This window comes from Microplitis mediator, chromosome 2, assembly GCF_029852145.1.
Source record: "Microplitis mediator isolate UGA2020A chromosome 2, iyMicMedi2.1, whole genome shotgun sequence".
NCBI classification, from domain to species: Eukaryota; Metazoa; Arthropoda; class Insecta; order Hymenoptera; family Braconidae; genus Microplitis; species Microplitis mediator.
The window spans coordinates 9861450-9884932 of NC_079970.1; the positions used below are offsets into that span (position 1 = coordinate 9861450).

Genomic DNA, 23483 nt, shown 5'->3' on the forward strand with positions numbered 1-23483 from the left:
TCAAGACCTCAATAAAACACGTCGATTGCCACCTCGACCGTCTTACCCATATAGGAAGAAACAATAGGCCCAAGCTTGGCCGAGGCTTGGCGCAAGACTTATTAACTCTGGGGAAAGCTTGAAATCCAAGCTTAGCCCAAGTCTGTCTAAGCATCGAAATGATAACACCCAGCCAAGCTTGAGTGACAGTGTTGTGCCAAGACTGCATCTAAGTATTGGCCCAATATCGAGAGCCAGTGTTGTGCCAATACTGTTGCTAAATAAGCACCTATGCTTATTAAAAATAAATTAAAAAAAAAAAAAAATATTAGTAGACATGTGCGGGATGGCAAGATATGGAAATAAATTTGTACACAGAGAAATCAGGTGGATCGATGAAACTAATTTTTTTTTTTGCATTTGCTGGGTCTCGAACCTGGTCCTTCATGACTGCTAGGCAAGCGTCTTATCCACTAGGCTGTTACGCTATTCACAGAAGCCAGGGGTTTTTAGGTACTATTTGTTATTTAGACTGGTAAACTAAGGCTTGTCACTTGCATAATGGCTGAACCTTGTCCCAAGACTGGCAAACCAAGACTCGTCACTTGAACGTTGGTCGGATCTCGGACCAACCTTGGGAGGCCGAGCCTCGGTAGCCCACTATTGTGCCAAGACTGGCCCCGTTGTCAATATTTTTTTTCCTACAAGGGTAATCGGTCAATTCGTTTACGAGATATGGTTGATTAAAAATAGTGAAAAACGTTTTTTTCTAGATATCTACAGAAAAATTGAATCATTCGATTTTAAAATCTAATCAGCTCTAGAACTTAATAAAACGCGTCGATTGCCGCCTTAACTATCAAAATCGGTTAACTCGTTCGCGAGATATCGTGGGAGATAGAAATGCTAAAAAATGTTTTTTTTAGAAAACAATGGCATACAAAAGTATTTTCGAGCTCGAAGAGCTCGAAAATGTATCCACAATAATGTTTTCGAGCTCAACGACCTCGAAAACAGCGGGAAGTTTTGGGGCTGGCCCGCAGGGTTAACCGATTGACCGATTTTTTTAAATTCTTTCGACAACGGTTTCTCTTGAACGAATGAACCGATTTTAATGGTTGAGGTGGCATTCGACGCGGCTTATAAAGCTCTAGAGCCCAGTCTATTTTGGAATTAATCCATCGAGCACATTAAAAGTTATCCAAAATAAAACATTTTTGAAAAAATTTTATTTTTGGAATATCTCTGAACGAGCCCTACCGATCAAGCTCAATTTTCTTTCAGCTTCAAGATATTGACAAGTCGCGTCAAATGACACTTTAAAGTTCAAAATCGGTTCATCCGTTCAAAATATACAGGTATTTACATACGTACGTACATACATACATACATACATACACTCGGACATCATCGTGAAATTAGTCAGAATAGCTTCCTAGGACCTCAAAACGTCGACATCTGATGAAAATTCGATTTTCGTAAATCGGACCGAAACCAATAACTTCCCGAATTTTTGAAAATTTACAATTTTCTTAGCGGGAAGTTAAAAATACTTGAAAATCATCATTTCCAAATACTGCTTTTCTAACCGCAATAGTTAAGAAAATTGACGCTCACAAGCTGTTTCGATAGACTCGAATGAATTTTATTTTTTTTATTAATGAATATTTAATATTTTTCACTAACAATAATTTTTTTCGATTTCTTAAATTATACAGATTGTTTAAAAATGCATACGATCATTATTAATATAGTAGGTAATTAAATATGTTCTAAAATAGGATAGGGCGTCAATAATTGGACCCCCGTCAATAATTGGTGCTTTCACCTTATTATTAATATATAGATATACTAGCAATATTAATTCAAACCCGGATAAAAATAAACTCGGTTTGAAAAACTGGCCCTAACAGGCTCTTAATTTTCACATTAAACCGTGCCGAAATAATTTTATATTTCTCATTTAAATAGCATGGGATTTTCAGACTTTTGACTTAAAACGATTTCAACGATCGACTTCAAAATCTGATCAGCTCTAGAACTCGATAAGACACGTCGATTGCCGCCTCAACCATCTAAATTGGCTTATTCGTTCGAGAGATATCGTCGGAGAAAGATATGGTAAAAAACGGTTTTTCACAAATATCTTTGAAACGACTAAATCAAACATTTTCAAAATCTGATTAGCTTTAAAACTCAGTAAAGCGCGTCGATTGCCACCTTAACCATCTCAATCGCTTACCCGACTAGAAATTTTGGTGAGGCTTGCCGAAAAATCAGTTTGGCCCGAACTAGGCTTGCCTAACTAAGGCAAGCCTGATTCGTACCTTATCAGATTTTCATGAGGCAAAACGAACATTGACATGCCGAATAAATTCCAGACTCGATTTTGATCATGAAACTCTGTGGCATTGCCGAAGTACGGCATACTATTGGAATTCCAGACTGGTAGGTAGCAATGGTAACCTAAGGTTTACCGAAGTTTGGTATGCCAAAGTCAGACAAAACTAGGAAAGTGTGTGGCAAGGTTGCACTCAGTCCTAATATTGGAATTCTTGACTGGTAGGTAGCAGTGGTAGCTAGACTATATATATACCCAACTGGAATTCCAGTGCGGCATGCTGGAATACCGATTCGGGACGAATGAGGCTTTCCGAAATACGGCAAGCCTAATTTGAACCTTGTCCGTTCCTTATGAGAAAAGTTGAAACTCAATATACTGACACTTTTCCAAACTTGGTTGTTATTAGGAGTTTCTGGTTGGGCGTAAGTTCAGTGTATCTTTGGAATTCCTGACTATAACGCAATGAGGATGACTGAAGGCTTGCAAAAGCTAGGTATGTCCAATTTGGCTGTTATTTGGAAAATCTTCGTCATTGCCTAAGTTAGGTATATCTTTGGAATTCCTGGCTGGTGCCGAATAATATTTAAATAGCATAAATAAACTTAGGAGCCACAGTCGGTAGTGTAACATAGTAGTTAAAGCGTCGGTCTTTCGTGCGTAGGATCCCGAGTTCGAATCCCACGATATCGGTCCTTGATAAGTTTCGCGTTTTTTCTTGAATTAAAAATTTCTAATTTGATTGGGCATTAAAATAACATTAAATTAGCACATCTGATGATAACTGCCCGGCAAAAATAATTTTAAACGATGAAAAAAAAAAAAAAATATTTTTTATTTTTCAATTTAGTTAAGCAAAATTATATGGTCATTACAGTCATACCGGACCATATATTGCCTATTTCTATGTATAAGCATAGGGCTTGTATACGATGCGAGCTTTATGCGGTTGCCTCATTTGGCGCGAACTCGGTTTAAGCTACCACCAGCAAGTATGGTTTCCAAACCGCTGCCTAAGAAGGAAGCAAAATTAGGCAGGGCCTCGCAACTGCGTTACTTTCGGGATCTCGACCTAGTTTGGTTGCCTCATTTGGCGCAAGTCTGGAATTTGGCATGCCTTATTCGGGCCTAATCACTGCCTAACTAAAATTTCTAGTCGGGTAATTCGTTCGAGAAATATCGTCGGAAAAAGAAATGGTAAAAAAAGGTTGTTCGCGAATATCTTTGAAACGACTGCACTAATAATTTCAAATGTTTAATGAGGTCGAAAACTCAAAATAAAACGCGCTGATTCCTAATACATTGAACATCAAAATCCGTCAATTAGTTTAAAAAATATCGACGACCAAGGGTTGAAAAAAAACATTTTTTCTTTATACCTTAGTCGAAAGTACGCACTTCCCTCCCTAATTTTGAGGCCTAAAGTCTTATTTCCCTCTCCTGGTGGAGTTACACGCGCCTCACTTATATCGTCGGGAGAAAAAAATTTTTTCGTGCCTACAGTAACAGCCGGTTGCTGCCATCTAGTGATCGTCTACCACTTTATAAATAAAATTTTTCACGATAACGTCGTAGATCGTTGCTTTATATATGCGTCAGTATTTTTGTGTCTCGTTGTATGTAATATTTTAATTAAACAGTGTAATAACAATGATAAGATGAATGAAAAAGTTTCATCGGATGAATCTATGAACGAGAATGAGGTGATAAAAGATTTTGATGCAGAGACGAAGTTAATTATTGAAAGTTTATGTATTTATTTATATATTATTTATTGGCAGGAAAAAAATCTTGTTTATAGGCATAAATTTATTTCTTTCGAAAAAAAATAGTTATTTTTTATTTTTTATAAGTATAATTATGTCTTTTTTTTTGTTTTGTTTTTGATGCCTGCCCCCGCCGACCAGACGCACTCGCTTCGCTCGTGCTTTCAAATGTCGCGGGGCAGGCAGCAAAAACGCAACAAAAAAAAAAGAGAGACGGAAAAAAATTAAAGTTTTATGTATGTCCGAAAGAGGCGCGTCAATAGGGAGCAAATAAAAAAAACATGGCCGACCTGTCAGCTGAAGGCAGAACGTGGTTGTATTGTTTATAGTATTCAAAAATGTAATTAATAAACGTACTTTCGACCAGGTATAAAGAAAAATCGTATACACCACACGGGAAGATAATTGAAAGCCCTGCCCTGTGTATCATGATGCCCTCGGCTTCGCCTCGGGCATCTTATCACACAGGGCAGGAATTTCAACTTTCTTCCCTTGTAGTGTAATATACTATTTCTTTATACCTTAGTCGAAAGTACGCACTTCCCTCCCTAATTTTGAGGCCTAAAGTCTTATTTCCCTCTCCTGGTGGAGTTACACGCGCCTCACTTATATCGTCGGGAGAAAAAAATTTTTTCGTGCCTACAGTAACAGCCGGTTGCTGCCATCTAGTGATCGTCTACCACTTTATAAATAAAATTTTTCACGATAACGTCGTAGATCGTTGCTTTATATATGCGTCAGTATTTTTGTGTCTCGTTGTATGTAATATTTTAATTAAACAGTGTAATAACAATGATAAGATGAATGAAAAAGTTTCATCGGATGAATCTATGAACGAGAATGAGGTGATAAAAGATTTTGATGCAGAGACGAAGTTAATTATTGAAAGTTTATGTATTTATTTATATATTATTTATTGGCAGGAAAAAAATCTTGTTTATAGGCATAAATTTATTTCTTTCGAAAAAAAATAGTTATTTTTTATTTTTTATAAGTATAATTATGTCTTTTTTTTTGTTTTGTTTTTGATGCCTGCCCCCGCCGACCAGACGCACTCGCTTCGCTCGTGCTTTCAAATGTCGCGGGGCAGGCAGCAAAAACGCAACAAAAAAAAAAGAGAGACGGAAAAAAATTAAAGTTTTATGTATGTCCGAAAGAGGCGCGTCAATAGGGAGCAAATAAAAAAAACATGGCCGACCTGTCAGCTGAAGGCAGAACGTGGTTGTATTGTTTATAGTATTCAAAAATGTAATTAATAAACGTACTTTCGACCAGGTATAAAGAAAAATCGTATACACCACACGGGAAGATAATTGAAAGCCCTGCCCTGTGTATCATGATGCCCTCGGCTTCGCCTCGGGCATCTTATCACACAGGGCAGGAATTTCAACTTTCTTCCCTTGTAGTGTAATATACTATTTCTTTATACCTTAGTCGAAAGTACGCACTTCCCTCCCTAATTTTGAGGCCTAAAGTCTTATTTCCCTCTCCTGGTGGAGTTACACGCGCCTCACTTATATCGTCGGGAGAAAAAAATTTTTTCGTGCCTACAGTAACAGCCGGTTGCTGCCATCTAGTGATCGTCTACCACTTTATAAATAAAATTTTTCACGATAACGTCGTAGATCGTTGCTTTATATATGCGTCAGTATTTTTGTGTCTCGTTGTATGTAATATTTTAATTAAACAGTGTAATAACAATGATAAGATGAATGAAAAAGTTTCATCGGATGAATCTATGAACGAGAATGAGGTGATAAAAGATTTTGATGCAGAGACGAAGTTAATTATTGAAAGTTTATGTATTTATTTATATATTATTTATTGGCAGGAAAAAAATCTTGTTTATAGGCATAAATTTATTTCTTTCGAAAAAAAATAGTTATTTTTTATTTTTTATAAGTATAATTATGTCTTTTTTTTTGTTTTGTTTTTGATGCCTGCCCCCGCCGACCAGACGCACTCGCTTCGCTCGTGCTTTCAAATGTCGCGGGGCAGGCAGCAAAAACGCAACAAAAAAAAAAGAGAGACGGAAAAAAATTAAAGTTTTATGTATGTCCGAAAGAGGCGCGTCAATAGGGAGCAAATAAAAAAAACATGGCCGACCTGTCAGCTGAAGGCAGAACGTGGTTGTATTGTTTATAGTATTCAAAAATGTAATTAATAAACGTACTTTCGACCAGGTATAAAGAAAAATCGTATACACCACACGGGAAGATAATTGAAAGCCCTGCCCTGTGTATCATGATGCCCTCGGCTTCGCCTCGGGCATCTTATCACACAGGGCAGGAATTTCAACTTTCTTCCCTTGTAGTGTAATATACTATATGTCATTTTCCCCCAATAAATCATGATATAATGAACTATAATGAGTTCAAGTTCGAAAAGCTCATAAGAAAACATTGGCATCCAAGGGTATTTTCGAGCTCGAAGAGATTTTTTTTTTGTTATTGTTTATTACTTGAATTCTTGTAATGGAATGTGCACTATTACTATTTTTGAGCTTGAAGAACTCAAAAATGTATTAACAATTATGTTTTCGAGCTCCTCGAGCTATTTATTTAAAATTATTAACATTGGGTGGTTTTTATTGTTAGTGTGCGTTTTTTCTGTAAGGTTACGCTGCTTTCTGTCGAACACTTCTGGCAACCCTGCTTTTAATATCTCATTTTTCACTAGAATAATGCTAAAAAATTATAATTACCTGGCATACCTACGGATTGACCGTTTAAAAAAGCCTCGACAACCATCACAACTTGACACACCATAGTGTTTTCCCGATGCTTTGTCTCCACATACTTTACAGAGTGTTGAGTCTCGGTTATGCTCTTCCATCACTCCTTAATCTGTTAACATATATATAAAATCGAATCAATACATTTATAAGAATTAAATTCAATATAAAAGTTGACTTTAAAAAATATTAATCATATTGAAATATTTTAAACTTTCCGCTAAGACAAGTGTAAATTTTTGAAATATCGGGAAGTTATTGTTTTCACCCCGCTTTTCGAAAATCGAGTTATCAGATGTCGACATTTTGAAGTCCTAGGAAGCTATCTAACTATTGTCATAAGGATGTCTGAGTGTCTGTATGCATTACGCGCGTGTGTGTGTGTGTGTGTGTGTGTGCGTATGTGTAAAGTCTTTATAACTTTTTAACTACTCAACCGATTTGAAAGGTTCTCGCGGCAATCGAAAGAGTTTGTCGGCCGTCAACTTTCTTGAAAATTTCAGATCATTCGATCGAGTAGACTCGAAAATATTGGCGAATTACGAAAAAAAAAAAGTCTGTTAATTTCTCAGAAACGACTTGAACGATCGACTTGAAAACCTAATCAGTTCTAGAAATTAATAGATGGCGTCGATTGCCGCCTCAACCATCTTAATTGGCTATAGTTCGTTCGAGAGATATCGTCAGAAAAAGAAATGGTAAGAAAACGGTTTTTCGCAAATATATTCGAAACGACGGAATTAATTATTTTTTAAATTTTATCAGCTTTTAGAACTTAATAAAACGCGTTGATTGTCACAATGAATATCAAAATCGGTTGATTGGTTCAAAAGATATCGACGTCGAAAAGTTCAAAAAATATCAATTTATGCCATTTTTCCCGGATAAATCGTAATACAATGTACTAAAATGTGTTCCAAATCTTACCAACTCTTTGCCTTTATAGTCTTTTTCGATCACCACATAATGTAATGCAATTCGTTCTTTAGTTTAAGTACAATATTACCGACAAAAAAATTGAATAAAACCCCTTTTTTAACATTTTTCTCCGTTACATCATATAAAAATGCTTTGACCTTAGTCGAAAATTATTGAAATTCGTATTTCAATCACTGACATTGATTTCTATCTGATTACATTGATTTTTATAACATAATCGTGAATAAAAATTCTAAATACGCTTTTTTACTAAGTATTTTCGATGTCTTGATTTTTTCAAGTTCAATATAATATATACAGTTTTCAAGTTTGAAAACACTAATCAAATCAAAGGTATTGTCAAATTAAAAATATTGAAAATTACGGATTTTTTTTTTTTAAATCTTTTTTGAATGAAGTTAAACTTGCTTGAAGTAGATCACAACAATTCGTATCCGATTAAAGTCCCAGGGAGAAATGGCTTGCTTATAGATGAGCCCTCTTGTCTCGGTCTCCTAGACATAAATTTAAAAACGAATTAGAAAAACTAATTTCCTCACATTGTTATTGAAAGTTTTTTTTTGTTTCTTCCACATAGACTATAGAATTTGTCTGCTCAATGAAGTAAATTTATAAAGCAACAATTGGTGAGTATGTTCTATAGACAAGTATATATAGTTACTATACTATCATGTCATACCATAAGCTACTACTTGATTATTAAATAAGATAATCGCTTGTTCTTGTGTTTCGCTAGACAATTGCTCAGTGAATACAATCATCGATTGGTCTACACAAATGTTGATCGATTTACTCACAATTATTACCATTAGATTTTAGTTTATTCCCTCAGTAAGTGATATACGTCAGATTATTCTATCGCTTTATTAAATATCATTTAACATATGTAACCATTTACTTTTTCTCCTATCTATAGACAAATTTACCACAACAAAAAAAAACATATCTATAGTTTAACGATATCAAATTCATAACTTGTGACACAAAGTTTTTTTTCATTAAATATAAGAGATCCCGGGGTAAAATAAGACGAAATTCTTAAAAATAAGAACGATTTGTTTGTTTCAAAATGCTTATTTTTTTCAATGTTTATTTTTTAAATTATTTTATTGAAAACTGAATAAAGTTTAATCTGGTAAAAATAGGCTACTATATTGAAACTTTGTTGATTTATTGATGTAATTATCGAATAATAAGCTTTAATTGTCATGGATTAACGAAAAAAAATTCAAGCAAAAAAATATTTTTTGTTATTTTTTCAATAGTTGCTGATTTTACTTCAGATATTTATGTATATATCGTGACTAAAAATTTTAAAGTGTCCGGATTGTTTAAACTAATCGATTTGTTTCATTTTATCCTGGGTTTCCTCAATAAGTCTTGAACTATTGTTGTTACTAACCCTGATCAAAACTTTAATATATTCAATAGATTAAAGTTATAGTCCACTAAAATGTTATTTCAAAAAATTGTTAATTGTTTTTAACCTTTTTCCACTGTTACCATGACCACAAAAGGACAAAGTCATATAAAATAGGATACAAAACATACGTCACTTGAAGGTTGATAATTGCCCTTGAATCCTCATCCCTCCAACAAAATCCAAAGTGACTTTTCTTTAACTCACACACTCACGCAAAACTACATATGAATCCACTATTCTAGTATTTGGACGGCCCTCGCACGTGCATTCGCCCCCTTGGCGTTCCTGATATCCATGCGCCCTCGAACGAGCTAATAGAAGCTCCCGGAAGGTCTTTTCCACCTGTGGTTTTCTCAAGCTCAATAATGCAAACACCGAAGCAGCCGCTGTGGCAACTAAGGTAGTAGAGTACGCCGGCTTTCAACCGCACGCTGACTGATATATTTATATACATATGTACCGACAACTGTAAACGATAAAAGAAAGAAGGGTATATACCCCCTGTTGTAACTAGTATTATTACTGGTCATGAATTGTTTTTTTTTTTCACTATACCCCTTCTTATACTTGTGCTCAGAACACCCTTTTTTGTAGTGACTTTTATGATGGACGACAGACCATTTAAAATTAAAATTTTAGATAGATGTTATGATGATATTTTGTTATAAAGTAATAAATTTATTTATTTTATTTAATTTTTAATTTTTTTATTAATAAAATACAAAATAAGAATTATTTTGTTTAAAATATGAGTGACTTTAGCAACATATCCCAACTGAATTTTCAACAAAATTTTTGAAAAAAAAAATTTATATCGAAGAGATTGGGAAAAAATAACACACTATTTTTAAGAAAAAATAAATTATTTATTGTATAATAATTTATAATGCTTAGTCATGGTTTGTAAAAAATATAATAAGGCAATTTAATCACTCTAGATAGTGAGACACTTTATAGTTTTTTTTTTTTTTTTTTTTCAAATGTTTGGTATCCGAATTATTTCATTGAAAACAGAAAAAAGTTCGATATCAGGTGAAATCGGCCACTATTAAAAAAAAAAAAAATCGGTCTATCGGTTGACCCTGCAGGCCAGCCCTATAACTTCCCGCTATTTTCGAGTTCCTTGAGCTCGACAACATTGTTGTGAATACGTTTTCGAGCTCGAAAATACTTTTGTATGCCGTTATTTTCGAAAAAAACATTTTTTACCATTTTTTCTCCAACGATATCTCTTAAACGAATTGAACGATTGAGACGGTTAAGGTAGCAATCGACGCGTTTTATTGAATTCTTGAGCTGATTAGATTTTGAAATCGATTGATTCAATTTTTTTGGAGATATTAAAAAAAAAACGTTTTTCAGTATATCTTTTATCAACGATATCTCTCAAACAAACTGACCGATTAAGACGGTTGAGGTGGCAATCGACGCGTTTTATCAAGTTCTAAAGCTGGTCAACTTTTGAAATTGATTTACTCAGTCGTTTTTGAGAAATTTCAAAAAAACTAAAAAAAAAATTTTTTTTGAATTCTTTCGTCAACGGTTTCTCTTAAATGAATGAACCGATTTTGATGGTTGAGGTGGCATTTGACGTGGCTTATAAAGTTTTAGAGCTGATTAGATTTTGGAATCGATCCATCGAGCACATTACAAGTTATCTAAAAAAAAACATTTTTGAAAAAATTTTATTTTTGTAATATCTTCGAACGCACTTGACCAATCAAGCTCAATTTTGCACGGCTTTTAGATATTAACAAGCCGCGTCGAATGACGGCTTAACGATCAAAATCGGTTTATCCGTTCAAGAGTTATAGATATTAACATATATACCTACGTACGTACGTACACACATACATACTAGGGTGGTCCGTTTGGAACGACTATTTTTTAACTTCCCGCTAAGAAAATTGTAAATTTTCAAAAATTCGGGAAGTTATTGGTTTCGGTCCGATTTACGAAAATCGAATTTCCATCAGATGTCGACGTTTCGAGGTCCTAGGAAGCTATCCTGACTAATTTCACGATGATGTCCGAGTGTATGTATGTGTGTACGTACGTACGTATGTACGTACGTATGTATGTATGTAAATATTCATAACTCTTGAACGGATGAACCGATTTTGATCGTTGAGGTGTCATTCGACGCGGCTTGTTAATGTCTTGAGGCCGTAGAAATTTGAACTTAATCGGTAGGGTGCGTTCAGAGATATTTCAAAAATAAAATTTTTTCAAAAATGTTTTATTTGGATAACTTCCAATTTGCTCGATGGATTGATTCCAAAATCTAATCAGCTCTAAAACTCTATAAGCCGCGTCGAATGCCACCTCAACCATCAAAATCGGTTCATTCGTTCAAGAGAAACCGTTGACGAAAGAATTCAAAAAAAATTTTTTCCTTGGTTTTTTTGAAATTTCTCAAAAACGGCTGAGTAGATCAATTTCAAAATTCGACCAGCTTTAGAACTTGATAAAACGCGTCGATTGCCACCTCAACCATCAAAATCGGTTGATTCGTTCGCGAGATATCGTGGAAGAAAGAAATGCTAAAAAATGGTTTTTTACAAAACAATGGCATACAAAAGTATTTGCGAGCTCGAAGAGCTCGAAAATATATTCACAATAATGTTTTCGAGCCCAGCGAGCTCGAAAACAGCGGGAAGTTTTGGGGCTGGCCCGCCGGGTCAACTGACAGACCGATTTTTTTTTTCGCTCCCACTGAAAAATATTGTTGTAGACATTGAAAAAAAATTCTCTGAAAGTTTTAGCTCTTAATTTTAATTCTAAGTACTTTACATTTGATTTTGAAATTTTCCCATTTAAAATACATGGGAAAGTTGGGATTTTTTTTTTAATTCTCTATAACTCAGCCGCATTTTAAGTTATCGGGTCGCCGTTTGCGGCATTTTTTAGGAAATTTGATACTCTTCAAAAGTCTCCTTAATAGTTTTACTCGGACTCTAATTGTTTTTTCTATATTGGTAATGAAAATAATTTTTTTAATAATAATTTGGGTTTTTAGTTGATATTAACTAAATAACGAAATTTGAAGAAAAAGTGCGGATAACGATTTTTTAGGAAATTTTATTCGCCACAAAAAAAGTCCTCTTAGTTAAGTAGCTTAAGTTCTCCGTTCACGTGATATAGGGATTTTAGTAATTTTGTAAATAAAATATTTGTCAAAAATTTTTCCGAAGTTCATCAATTTGACCCCTTCTGATTTTAATGACTGGATTAAATTAATGAAAGGAAAATTATTTACTGATTTAAAATTGAAATGAAATAACATTTGGTGGAATTTTTTGACAAATATTTTATTTACAAAATTACTGAAATCTCTATATCACGTGAACGAAGAACTTGAGCCACTTAACTAAAAGGACCTTTTTTGTAGCGAATAAAATTTCCTAAAAAATCGTTATCTGCACTTTTTCTTCAAATTTCGTTATTTAGTTAATATCAACTAAAAACCTGAATTATTATTAAAAAAATTATTTTCAGAACCAATACAGAAAAAACAATTAGAGTCCGAGTAAAACTATTAAGGAGACTTTTGAAGAGTATCAAATTACCTAAAAAATGCCGCAAACGGCGACTCGATAACTTAAAATGCGGCTGAGTTATAGAGAATTTAAAAAAGAATCCCAACTTTCCTATGTATTTTAAATGGGAAAATTTCAAAATCAAATGTAAAGTACTTAGAATTAAAATTAAGAGCTAAAACTTTCAGAGAATTTTTTTTTCAATGTCTACAACAATATTTTTCAGTGGGAGCGAAAAAAAAAAAATAGTCGTTCCAAACGGACCACCCTATTACATACACTCGGACATCATCGTGAAATTAGTCAGAATAGCTTCCTAGAACCTCAAAACGTGAAAATCTGATAGAAATTCGGTTTTCGAAAATCGGACCGAAACCCATAACTTCCCGAATTTTTGAAAATTTTCAATTTTCTTAGCGGGAAGTTAAAAATCCAGAAAACGGTAACCTTGCGGGCCTACCCCAAAACTTCCCGCTGCCCGAGTAAAAATGAAATTCTAATTTTTTGACAAAAAAATAATTTTAAGTTGATCGCCGAACCACCGCCATTTGGCGGACAATTCCGCCTCCCGCTTCGAAAAAAATCTCCCAGCACCGCCGCACCACAGCCGAAGCATTTATACTATTATTCTTATTATTATTATTCTATTTGATTGGATAGAATATAAATAATTGTATTCATCAAATGGTTATTTAGTTGTCCGGTAAAAGTGAATTATATATGGCCATATATTAAAATTTCCAATATATACAAAGCCATGTATAGAAATTTCAACTAAATTAAAAAAAAAAGACTTACTCAACTTTTTTTGATGATACGGGAATCAATCAGATTTGTGATTAAATCAATTTCTAACCGAGTAGAAATTTTTAATTTAGGGAAAAATAAATATCAACCGACCGCACACGATTTATTGGGATTCGAACCCGGGACCTTACGAACGAAAGACCGACGCTTTAACGACTAGGCTACACTACCGACAATGACTGCTAAGTTTACTTGTGCTATATGAGATTGAAAGAATACTATATAGAAAATACTATACATTCGCGGCTATGGTGCGGCGGTGCTTCGGCGACCATAAAAAAATTCAAATGGTCAGTCATGGTGCGGTGGTGTTTTGGCGATTAAAATGCCGTGCAGCGGTGTTTCGGCAGTGGTGCGGCCAAATTCTGTTTTTACTCGGGTGTTGTCGATCTCCTTGAGCTCGAAAACATTATTGTGAACTCATTTTCGAGCTCAAAAATAGTCTTGAATCCAACTGTTTTTCGAGCCCATCAAGCTCAAAAAAAGTTAGCTATCGCGTCGAACTACGAAAATTAACAAAAACTCAAATAATTGAAAAACATGCAACTTCCAATTTTCTCGTATAATTATTTTTAGAGAATCGCATAGATTTAAACTGAACTAATTGTATAAGTGATCACGATAAAGAATGAAAGGAGTTTTGAATTGGATCATGACCTCGAAATATCCGAAAAAAATTCAGAGAATAGTCATTTCTTCAATATTTGTTGACGATAGTTTCTAAACTAACAAATCGATTTTAATAAATTATGCAGTGATTAAAAAAGATCGTAAAAGTGAGGATCTGATATATTTTTGAACATTTAGTATAGGGGAGCGCGGGGTCGCCCGGGTTAGCGGGTCACCCCGGTCACTCAAATTTTGAAAAGTCTATCATATAATACATTTTGAATTTAATTTAATTTTATACTCTCATTGAATTAGAGGTAACTAATGCGCCCTACACAGAAAAAAAGAATTTCTTGGGGCAAGAAATATTTTGTATTATGAATTGAAGACAAAAATTTTTCTTGGCTCAAGAATTTTTTTCTCGCCTAAAAAATTTTTTTCTTGTTCCAAGAAAATTTTATCTTACCCCAAGAAAAGTTTAGTTTTCACTTTATAATACAAAAAATTTCTTGGTTCAAGTAAAAATTTTCTTAGAACAAGAAAAAATTTTTTGCACCAAGAAATCCTTTTTTCTGTGTAACGTTGAAAATTCATTACTTATTAATAATAATTAATAAATAAAAAATTTATCGACTTTTGATCTAAAAATCAAGGACATTATCGTAAGGTTTTTTATATATTTTACAAGAAGAAAAGAGCTTATAATTGATATGTATATAATCTACAGACATTTCTTAATCCATTTTAATTTTTATAAAAGTATAATTCTCAATCCTTTTTTTTTTTAATTCAGTTTATTTTCTCAAAAATTAGTTGGGGTCGTACCAATCAAAGTTATGGGGTCACCACGGTCAATTCATTCACTTGTTTTTTCGACTGACAATTCGTGTGTTTGTTTAATAAAAATATTAATCAATATCTTATTTAATAAGCAATTAATTAATTGAGGTAAGCTTTTTTAAAGTTTAAGCTAAAAATTTTTTTGTTCATCAGGGGCATTTTCTTCTACAACATCGTAACATTTTTGTTACAATATTAATGAACAAATAAATAAATTATAGATGCCTTGTAACCGAGTACGGAAAACGGAAAAAAAAATTAAATGTTGTTAATTATTAATATTACATTTTTTTCTTTACTTCTGAAGTTTCAGTTGACCAAATAAAATTTTAGTTTGATGAAATTTCAGCAATACGACTTTAGATTCTTAATTTTTGATTTGAAATTAACAGCGACCGGGATGACCCGCCAAATGACCGGGGCGACCCGACACGTCGGGTCGCCCCGGTAAAACTTACGATTTTTTTAATTCATCAAATATTTCTATTCACTTTTATACTTTCATTTTTGAGTATGTGTCTTTGAATCTCTAGATTCCATAGAATAAGATAATGTCCGTTTTATGATCTAATAAGGATAATTCGAAAAATTTTGGTTTATTTCTTAGGTGACCGGGGCGACCCCACGCTCCCCTATTATATATGATAAGGAAAATGATTATTTCTGAAATTTTTCGTTCTTGATCTATCGATAATTGAAACTTCATTGATAAGACAAAAACTTTTCAAGAGTGGTCCATTTTACCTCATAATCAGATTTTTTGGTTTTCAATTAAATAATTTAGATAAGAAAAAAAAATTTTTCCTTTCTTTTCAAAGTTTTAAATAGGTTGCACTTTTCAAGCCAACTTGGCTAATTTTTTTTTCATAAAAATTTTAATTAAGCATTTTAAATAATTAGCGTTTTTTTTGGCTCATGCAAAGTTTTTAATTTTACTCAAGTCCCCTAGTAGAAATGAAATCGAGTTTTTGTCTAGTAACTGGCCAGTTTTACTAGACTTAAACCAGAAACTGGCTAGTGAAATCTCTAGTTATTGTCAAGTAACTGGCCAGTTTTACTAGAGATCCAAGAGAAACATGGCGGCTTTCAAAAAACTGTCACTTTAAAATTTTAGGTTTTGAGGTTATTAAAATTATCAGTTCCTCGGAAAAATAAAACGATTTTTTAAAAAATACCCAGACAAATTAAAAATTAATTCAAATTAATGTATCTTTCTCCGAATTACTCCAAAAATTTCTATGCAATAGATAGATAAACCTAACCTGAAGCATGGATATATAGATCAATAAATAAATAAATATTGATCCGCATTGACAGACATTAAAAATTAATTAATTGAAATAAATAAATAATAACTTAAAATAAAAATAATGATTGACAAACAAAATTACTATAAAATTTATTTATTTAGTCTTTCATTGATATTAATAATCAAAATTTAATTTACGAATATTAAACTATAAAGACGGTAACATCATTGTATTTCAAATATAAATGTAATTAATAAATCATACTTAAAAATTAACTATAATTAAAATAATATTTTTATATATAGCATATTATAAATAGCATAAATAATTAAAATAAAAAAATAGCAATTTTTAATATAGGTTAAACAGGACAAAACACACACACATACACACTAGTACAAAAAACATATTAGTGTGACCAATTTGTACGTCTTAATTGTAGGTGGCGGGATTTCTAGTTTTTAGCCAGGATCTCTGGCCAGTTACTGGTTTAAAATCGAGTAAAGTCTAGATTATTTCTACTAGGGTCTCTCCTACGTATAATAAATATACCATAAAAATCTTAAAAGATTTCGGCAGGTGTTAAATAATTACAAGGTAAGAGTAAATCCAGCAGGTGGGCATAAAAAAGTCAACTCAAGATACTGTCAGCCCCTAAGTACATGAAAATACTCCCTGTATTTAAGGTTAAAGTAACCCTGACTACAATTGTATTGGGCGAATAATTTAACCCCGTTCGCGATGTCAACAAATATAAACACATGCATGTATATACTTCGATTGTATGTATAGCAGGGCCGATACTTGGTAACATATGTTACGTTCGAAAAATCGAAACCCAGGGGTGTTGGATCGAGTGAAAAAGTCGAGGGTGAAGTATGACGGCACGATAAAACAAATTATCCAACAGTCAAACCAATTTTATCCTCATTAAATCATACTTTACTTATAGTTTCTGTCATTCATTTTTATCTATTAACATTACAAACTATTTTAACTAGTTTATTTTATATTATGCTATTAAATTGCTTTTTAAATACTTTCTTTATTCTTTAATGTTAATGTTACTTATAGAACTATAAAATAAATTTTTAATAATGCAATAACAATAATATTAATTTTATTATTATATCTATCATACGAATTTTGAAGAGCGTTTTTGTCACGTTCGGTGAATATTAAAAATAAGTTTAATGTTATTTCAATGACTTTTCGATAGTTTACAAACGCAAGGTGTGTTGAAGAGAAAAACCCGCATAAAAAATTAAGTCATCTTTGTACACACGACCCTCGAGATACACTTATATGCTAATTTTTTATTTTTTTTCGACGTCACGTCACGTGTCGTTTATCACACAAAAAAAATCAACTAATCGCTTAAAAATAAAATTTAGCTCACAAAAATATCATTATATTTATATAATACACTTTGTTCAAGTATTACTTTAGTGACGAGAGTATTTTAATATTGACGTATATTATTTATTGTCAACGTCAATCATTTTTTTTTATGAGTTTTTTTTCTTTGTTAATATCAATCGTGAATTCGTAATATAGATTAGAATTCATAAATTAAATTTACAAAGAGTTATATAGTCTAAATTATATGAAAAAATCAAAAAATATACAAATTAGAAATAACTATGGGCCATAATGAATTAATCGTATAATTTAATTTACATTTTACAATTCAATGAAAAAAACCGGCCTATCGATTGGCCCTGCGGGGCAGCCCCAAAACTTCCCACTATTTTCGAGCTCCTTCAGCTCGAAAATAATTCTGTATGCCGTTATTTTCGAAAAAAAAATGTTTTTTACCATTTTTCCTTTAACAATATCTCTCAAACGAATTGACCGATTGAGACGGTTAAGGTGACAATCGACGCGTTTTATTGAGTTCTAAAGCTGATCAGATTTTGGAATCAATCCATCGAGCACATTACAAGTTATAAAAAAAAACTTTTTTGAAATTTTATTTATGGAATATCTCCGAACGCACCCTACCGATCAATTTCAATGTTTTACAGCTTTTAGATATTGCCAAGCCGCGTCAAATGCCACCTTGACGATCAACATCGGTTCATCCGTTCAAAAGTTACAGATATTTACATACGTACGTACACACATACATACGGTCGGACATCATCGTGAAATCAGTAAGAATAGCTTCCTAGAACCTCAAAACGTCAAGATCTGATAGAAATCGAAATCGGAGAGAAACCAATAACTTCCCAAATTTTCGGAAATTTTCAATTTTCTTAGCGGAAAGTTAAAAATCTGACAAACGGTTGACCCTGTGGGCCAATCCCAAAATTTTTCGCTGTTCTCGAGCTCAGAAAACCAGAAAACGTAACTATTGGTAAACTTTTGAGCTCTTCGAGTTAAAAAAACAGTTGGACCGATATAATATAGATTTCACTGAAAAAAAAGTAATTTTGCTCGACGATACACGGAAAAAAGAGCAGTTAAAAAATTACAGTTTCGTATAGTAGTAAAGCGCTCCGCCCTTGTAGGAAAGAAAATATTGACAACGGGGCCAGTCTTGACACAATACTGGGCTACCGAGGCTCGGCCTCCCAAGGTTGGTCCGAGATCCGACTAACGTTCAAGTGACAAGTCTTGGTTTGCCAGTCTTGAGCCAATGTTCAGCCAATACTCAAGTGACAAGCCTTGGTTTGCCAGTCTTGGGACAAGGTTCAGCCAATGCTCAAGTGACAAGCCTTGGTTTGCCAGTCTTGGGACATGATTCAACAGACATTTAATTGACAAGCCTTGGTTTACCAGTCTTGGGCCAAGATTCAGCCAATACTCAAGTGACAAACCTTGGTTTGCTAGTCTTGAGCCAATGTTCAGCCAATACTCAAGTGACAAGCCTTCGTTCGCCAGTCTTGGGACAAGGTTCAGCCATTATTCAAGTGACAAGCCTTGGTTTACCAGTCTAAATAACAAATGGTACCTAAAAACCCCTGGCTTCTGTGAATAGCGTAACAGCCTAGTGGATAAGACGCTTGCCTAGCAGCCATGAAGGACCAGGTTCGAGACCCAGCAAATGCAAAAAAAAATTGGTTTCATCGATCCACCTGATTTCTTTGTGTACAAATTTATTTCCATATGTTACCATCACGCACATGTCTACTGATATTTTTTTTTTTTTAATTTATTTTTAAAAAGCATAGGTGCTTATTTAGCAACAGTCTTGGCACAATACTGGCTCTCGATATTGAGCCAATACTTAGATGCAATCTTGGCACAATACTGGCATTGGTTATTGGGCCAATACTAAGATGCTGTCTTGGCACAACACTGTCACTCAAGCTTGGCTGGGTGTAATCGTTTCGATGCTTAGACAGACTTGGGCCAAGCTTGGATTTCAAGCTTTCCCTAGAGTTAATAAGTCTTGCGCCAAGCCTCGACCAAGCTTGGGCCTATTGTTTCTTCCTATAAGGGCGAGTCTGAAACTGTAAAAATTACATTTTTTATCAGTAAATTTTACAGAGATAACAAACATTACAGTTTCAAACTCGATATTGTTGATTTAAACTGTGAAAGATTATAGCCGGATTAGTATGGGAATTCTGCCCTCATGGCTTTTTTGACTCAAACTTAGGGGGTCGATTTGGTGTCGAATGAAAATAATTCACCTCAATTTTTAGCTCTTTAACTCAAACGGTATTCGAGAATTTCAAAAAAACCTGTTTTTTCGAAATTATTTTTATTTTTATAGTAAAATTCGGAATTAATCAATGATGATTTTTTTCCTAATTCTTACGAGTCTAAAACATGAAAAAATCATATGATGGTGATTCTCAAACGGAAAGCCGATTTTTAACGGAGAAAAGAAAATTATAATCTTTTTTTTTTTTAGCCTTTTTGAAATATGTCACTCACCAAAATTCGTCAGAAAAAGTCTTTCATACTCCTCTATACTCAGGAATTTTTTTGAATTTTTTGAATTGGTGGAACAATTCAAAAAAAATTAAAAACTCATTTTTTTCTTAAAATCTTGCGTTTTAACAAACTTATATTTTTTTTTAGTACAAATAAATACGTAGGAAATTTTTTTTTACCAAAAATATATCTTTGCAAAAGATAAACATAAAAAATCAGTAGCCTACAGTCATTATAAGGGTTATTAATGATTCAAAAGACACTTAAAGGTAATACTTATTAGGGTGTCCCAAAAAAAAACAAATATATTTTTTTTCAACGTCTTATGAGCTCAAAAGTTACTTTATATTATAAAAAAAAACCCTCACCGAATTTCAGCCAGATATCTTTACAATTGAGCTATTGAAAAGGGAGTTCCTTTTTCCCACTTAAAATACAAGCGAAAATTTTTCATTTTAGTTTTTTGTTATTAAGACTATGAAAAAAAATTTTTTTTTCCAATTCCACCTGGTATAATTTCATAGGGAATTAAATTCTCTACAAAAAGTGCTTATACATTATGTACGTTGAACAAACTGGGAAAAAGTTACGGGGCTTCAAAGATCAACTAAAAATTCAGTTTCATCTGTGTTAAATTATTTTTTATTATTTTTCATTTTTGTTCTATCAAAATTTTTTTTTTCACATTTTGAGAAGCACGTTCTTGTAGGAAATTTAATTTCCTACAAAAAATATTTAACATCTTATATACGTCGAGTGGATAAGAAAAAAGTTACAGGTCTTTAAATGTCAACGAAAAATGAAGTTCACTTTTTCGTTTACAGTTAAGTTAAAAAATTTAATATTTTTTAAACTTAACTTTTCGTTGACATTTCAAGCCCTGTAACTTTTTACTCATTCATTTGACGTATATATGATAACAGATACTTTTTGTAGGAGATTAAATTTTCTACAAGAATGTGCTCGTCAAAATTTGAAAAAAAAAATTTTTTGATGGAATAAAAATGAAACATAATTTTTAAAAAATTAACATTGAGGAAACTACATTTTTGTTGATCTTTGAAACCCAGTGATTTTTTCCCAGTTTGTTCAACGTACATAATGTATAAGCACTTTTTGTAGAGAATTTAATTCCCTATGAAATTATACCAGGTGGAATTGGAAAAAAAAATTTTTTTTCATAGTCTTAATAACAAAAAACTAAAATGAAAAATTTTCGCTTGTATTTTAAGTGGGAAAAAGGAACTCCCTTTTCAATAGCTCAATTGTAAAGATATCTGGCTGAAATTCGGTGAGGGTTTTTTTTTATAATATAAAGTAACTTTTGAGCTCATAAGACGTTGAAAAAAAATATATTTGTTTTTTTTTGGGACACCCTAATAAGTATTACCTTTAAGTGTCTTTTGAATCATTAATAACCCTTATAATGACTGTAGGCTACTGATTTTTTATGTTTATCTTTTGCAAAGATATATTTTTGGTAAAAAAAAATTTCCTACGTATTTATTTGTACTAAAAAAAAATATAAGTTTGTTAAAACGCAAGATTTTAAGAAAAAAATGAGTTTTTAATTTTTTTTGAATTGTTCCACCAATTCAAAAAATTCAAAAAAATTCCTGAGTATAGAGGAGTATGAAAGACTTTTTCTGACGAATTTTGGTGAGTGACATATTTCAAAAAGGCTAAAAAAAAAAAAGATTATAATTTTCTTTTCTCCGTTAAAAATCGGCTTTCCGTTTGAGAATCACGATCATATGATTTTTTCATGTTTTAGACTCGTAAGAATTAGGAAAAAAATCATCATTGATTAATTCCGAATTTTACTATAAAAATAAAAATAATTTCGAAAAAACAGGTTTTTTTGAAATTCTCGAATACCGTTTGAGTTAAAGAGCTAAAAATTGAGGTGAATTATTTTCATTCGACACCAAATCGACCCCCTAAGTTTGAGTCAAAAAAGCCATGGGGGCAGAATTCCTATATTAATCCGGCTATGCCCTTTGCTGCTTAAAATTGTATTACTATAACAAATTTCTAAAATTATAGTTTAAGTTTTAATGTTCAAAGATTTTTGCCCCGAAAGCCTTTTTTACTTTAGAAACTGTAATTTTTCAACTGCTCTTTTCCGTGTATCTTTGTAAAAATCTACCGATTGTCACGAGCTGTGCGGCAATCGAAAGAGCTTGTTGAGACTTACATTTGATCAAACTTAGAAATAAATCGGTCGAGCGATTTACGAGTATTGCAACAAACAAAAAAATTTTTTTTTTTAATTTTTATTTTTTGTATAATTTGTAAACTACTTGACCGATCGACTTCAAAATCTAATTAGTTTTAAGTCTTGATGAGCTCTTCTGATTACCACGAAGCACGCTCAAAATCGTAGATTCATTCCAAAAATATCGTCGGACAAAAAAAATTTACACACACACTCGGACATCATTCTGCAAATGATCAGAATAGTTTCCTAGGTCCTCAGAACGTTTGACGTCTGATGAAAACTCGATTTTCGAAAATCTGACCGAAACCACTAACTTCCTTGTTTTTTTTTTGAAAATTTTAAATTTTCACAGTGGAAAGTTAAAAAATTATTACTTGGATTCCTCTCTACACTGCGTGGAAGAATGATTATTAGAAAGTATATAATATCTTGACTCATTAATTATTTAAAATAATTCAATTTTTTATCGATTACATATTTTACTTAAAAAAAATTAATTTTTTGTGAAAAAAATTAAAGTTAATGTTCATTTTCAATTATCACTAATTTTCTCTAAAACTTGCAAAACCCACCTTTGGAGCCTAAACTTTGATGGATGATTTTTCCGCCGATAAAAAAAAAGTACGTGTCTTAGATTTCGACGGAGAATAACATATCTCAGTTATATCGAAATCGGAGGGGGACACCTGGGAATGTTCCCTTGTTAGTAATAAAAAAGAGTTAGAACTATGAGAAGACAAATTCAACTCAAGAAATTTACAACGATACCAAATTTAATAACATTTTTACGAGTTCTATCATTCAGATATAGCTGGAACGAAATTTTCCGTATTCTCTAAATAATGTAGATTATTATTTAAAAATTTTTCAAATACCACAGAAAACAAAAAAGGGTTTATTTAAAGTTGACTAAGTTTCTCTTTAAACTTTTGCTTATCCTAAACTATAAATGTTTCGTCATCAGCCACGTATGTTCGATTTGCATGTGTATAGAAATAATATATATATATATATACAGCAGTGATTGCGTGACAGTCAGGCATATAATTGACTTTATTCTATATAACATATGACTCAGAAAATTTCATCCTCTACTATAAGCGCTATATGTTTCAATGAAACTTTGTAACTTTGTTTTTATATTTAA

General features: G+C 32.5%; 1 protein-coding gene across 7 annotated transcripts in view; it reads right to left on the minus strand.

Annotated features, from left to right (window-relative positions):
• Positions 1 to 23483, minus strand: part of LOC130663729 (protein dissatisfaction-like) — a 69710-nt gene that overhangs the window by 40965 nt on the left and 5262 nt on the right. For 2 of the 7 annotated variants that reach the window (XM_057463148.1, XM_057463149.1), the window contains exons 1-2: positions 9311 to 9638; positions 6791 to 6932 (exon numbers count right to left, since the gene is read on the minus strand). In XM_057463148.1, coding sequence (XP_057319131.1) covers positions 6791 to 6921 — 131 coding nt within the window. In that variant the 5' untranslated portion in view covers positions 6922 to 6932; positions 9311 to 9638. Of the gene's footprint in view, positions 1 to 6790; positions 6933 to 7747; positions 7880 to 9310; positions 9642 to 23483 lie in introns of those variants that run through there. The other 5 variants (XM_057463144.1, XM_057463145.1, XM_057463147.1 and 2 more) reach the window with 4 other exon arrangements.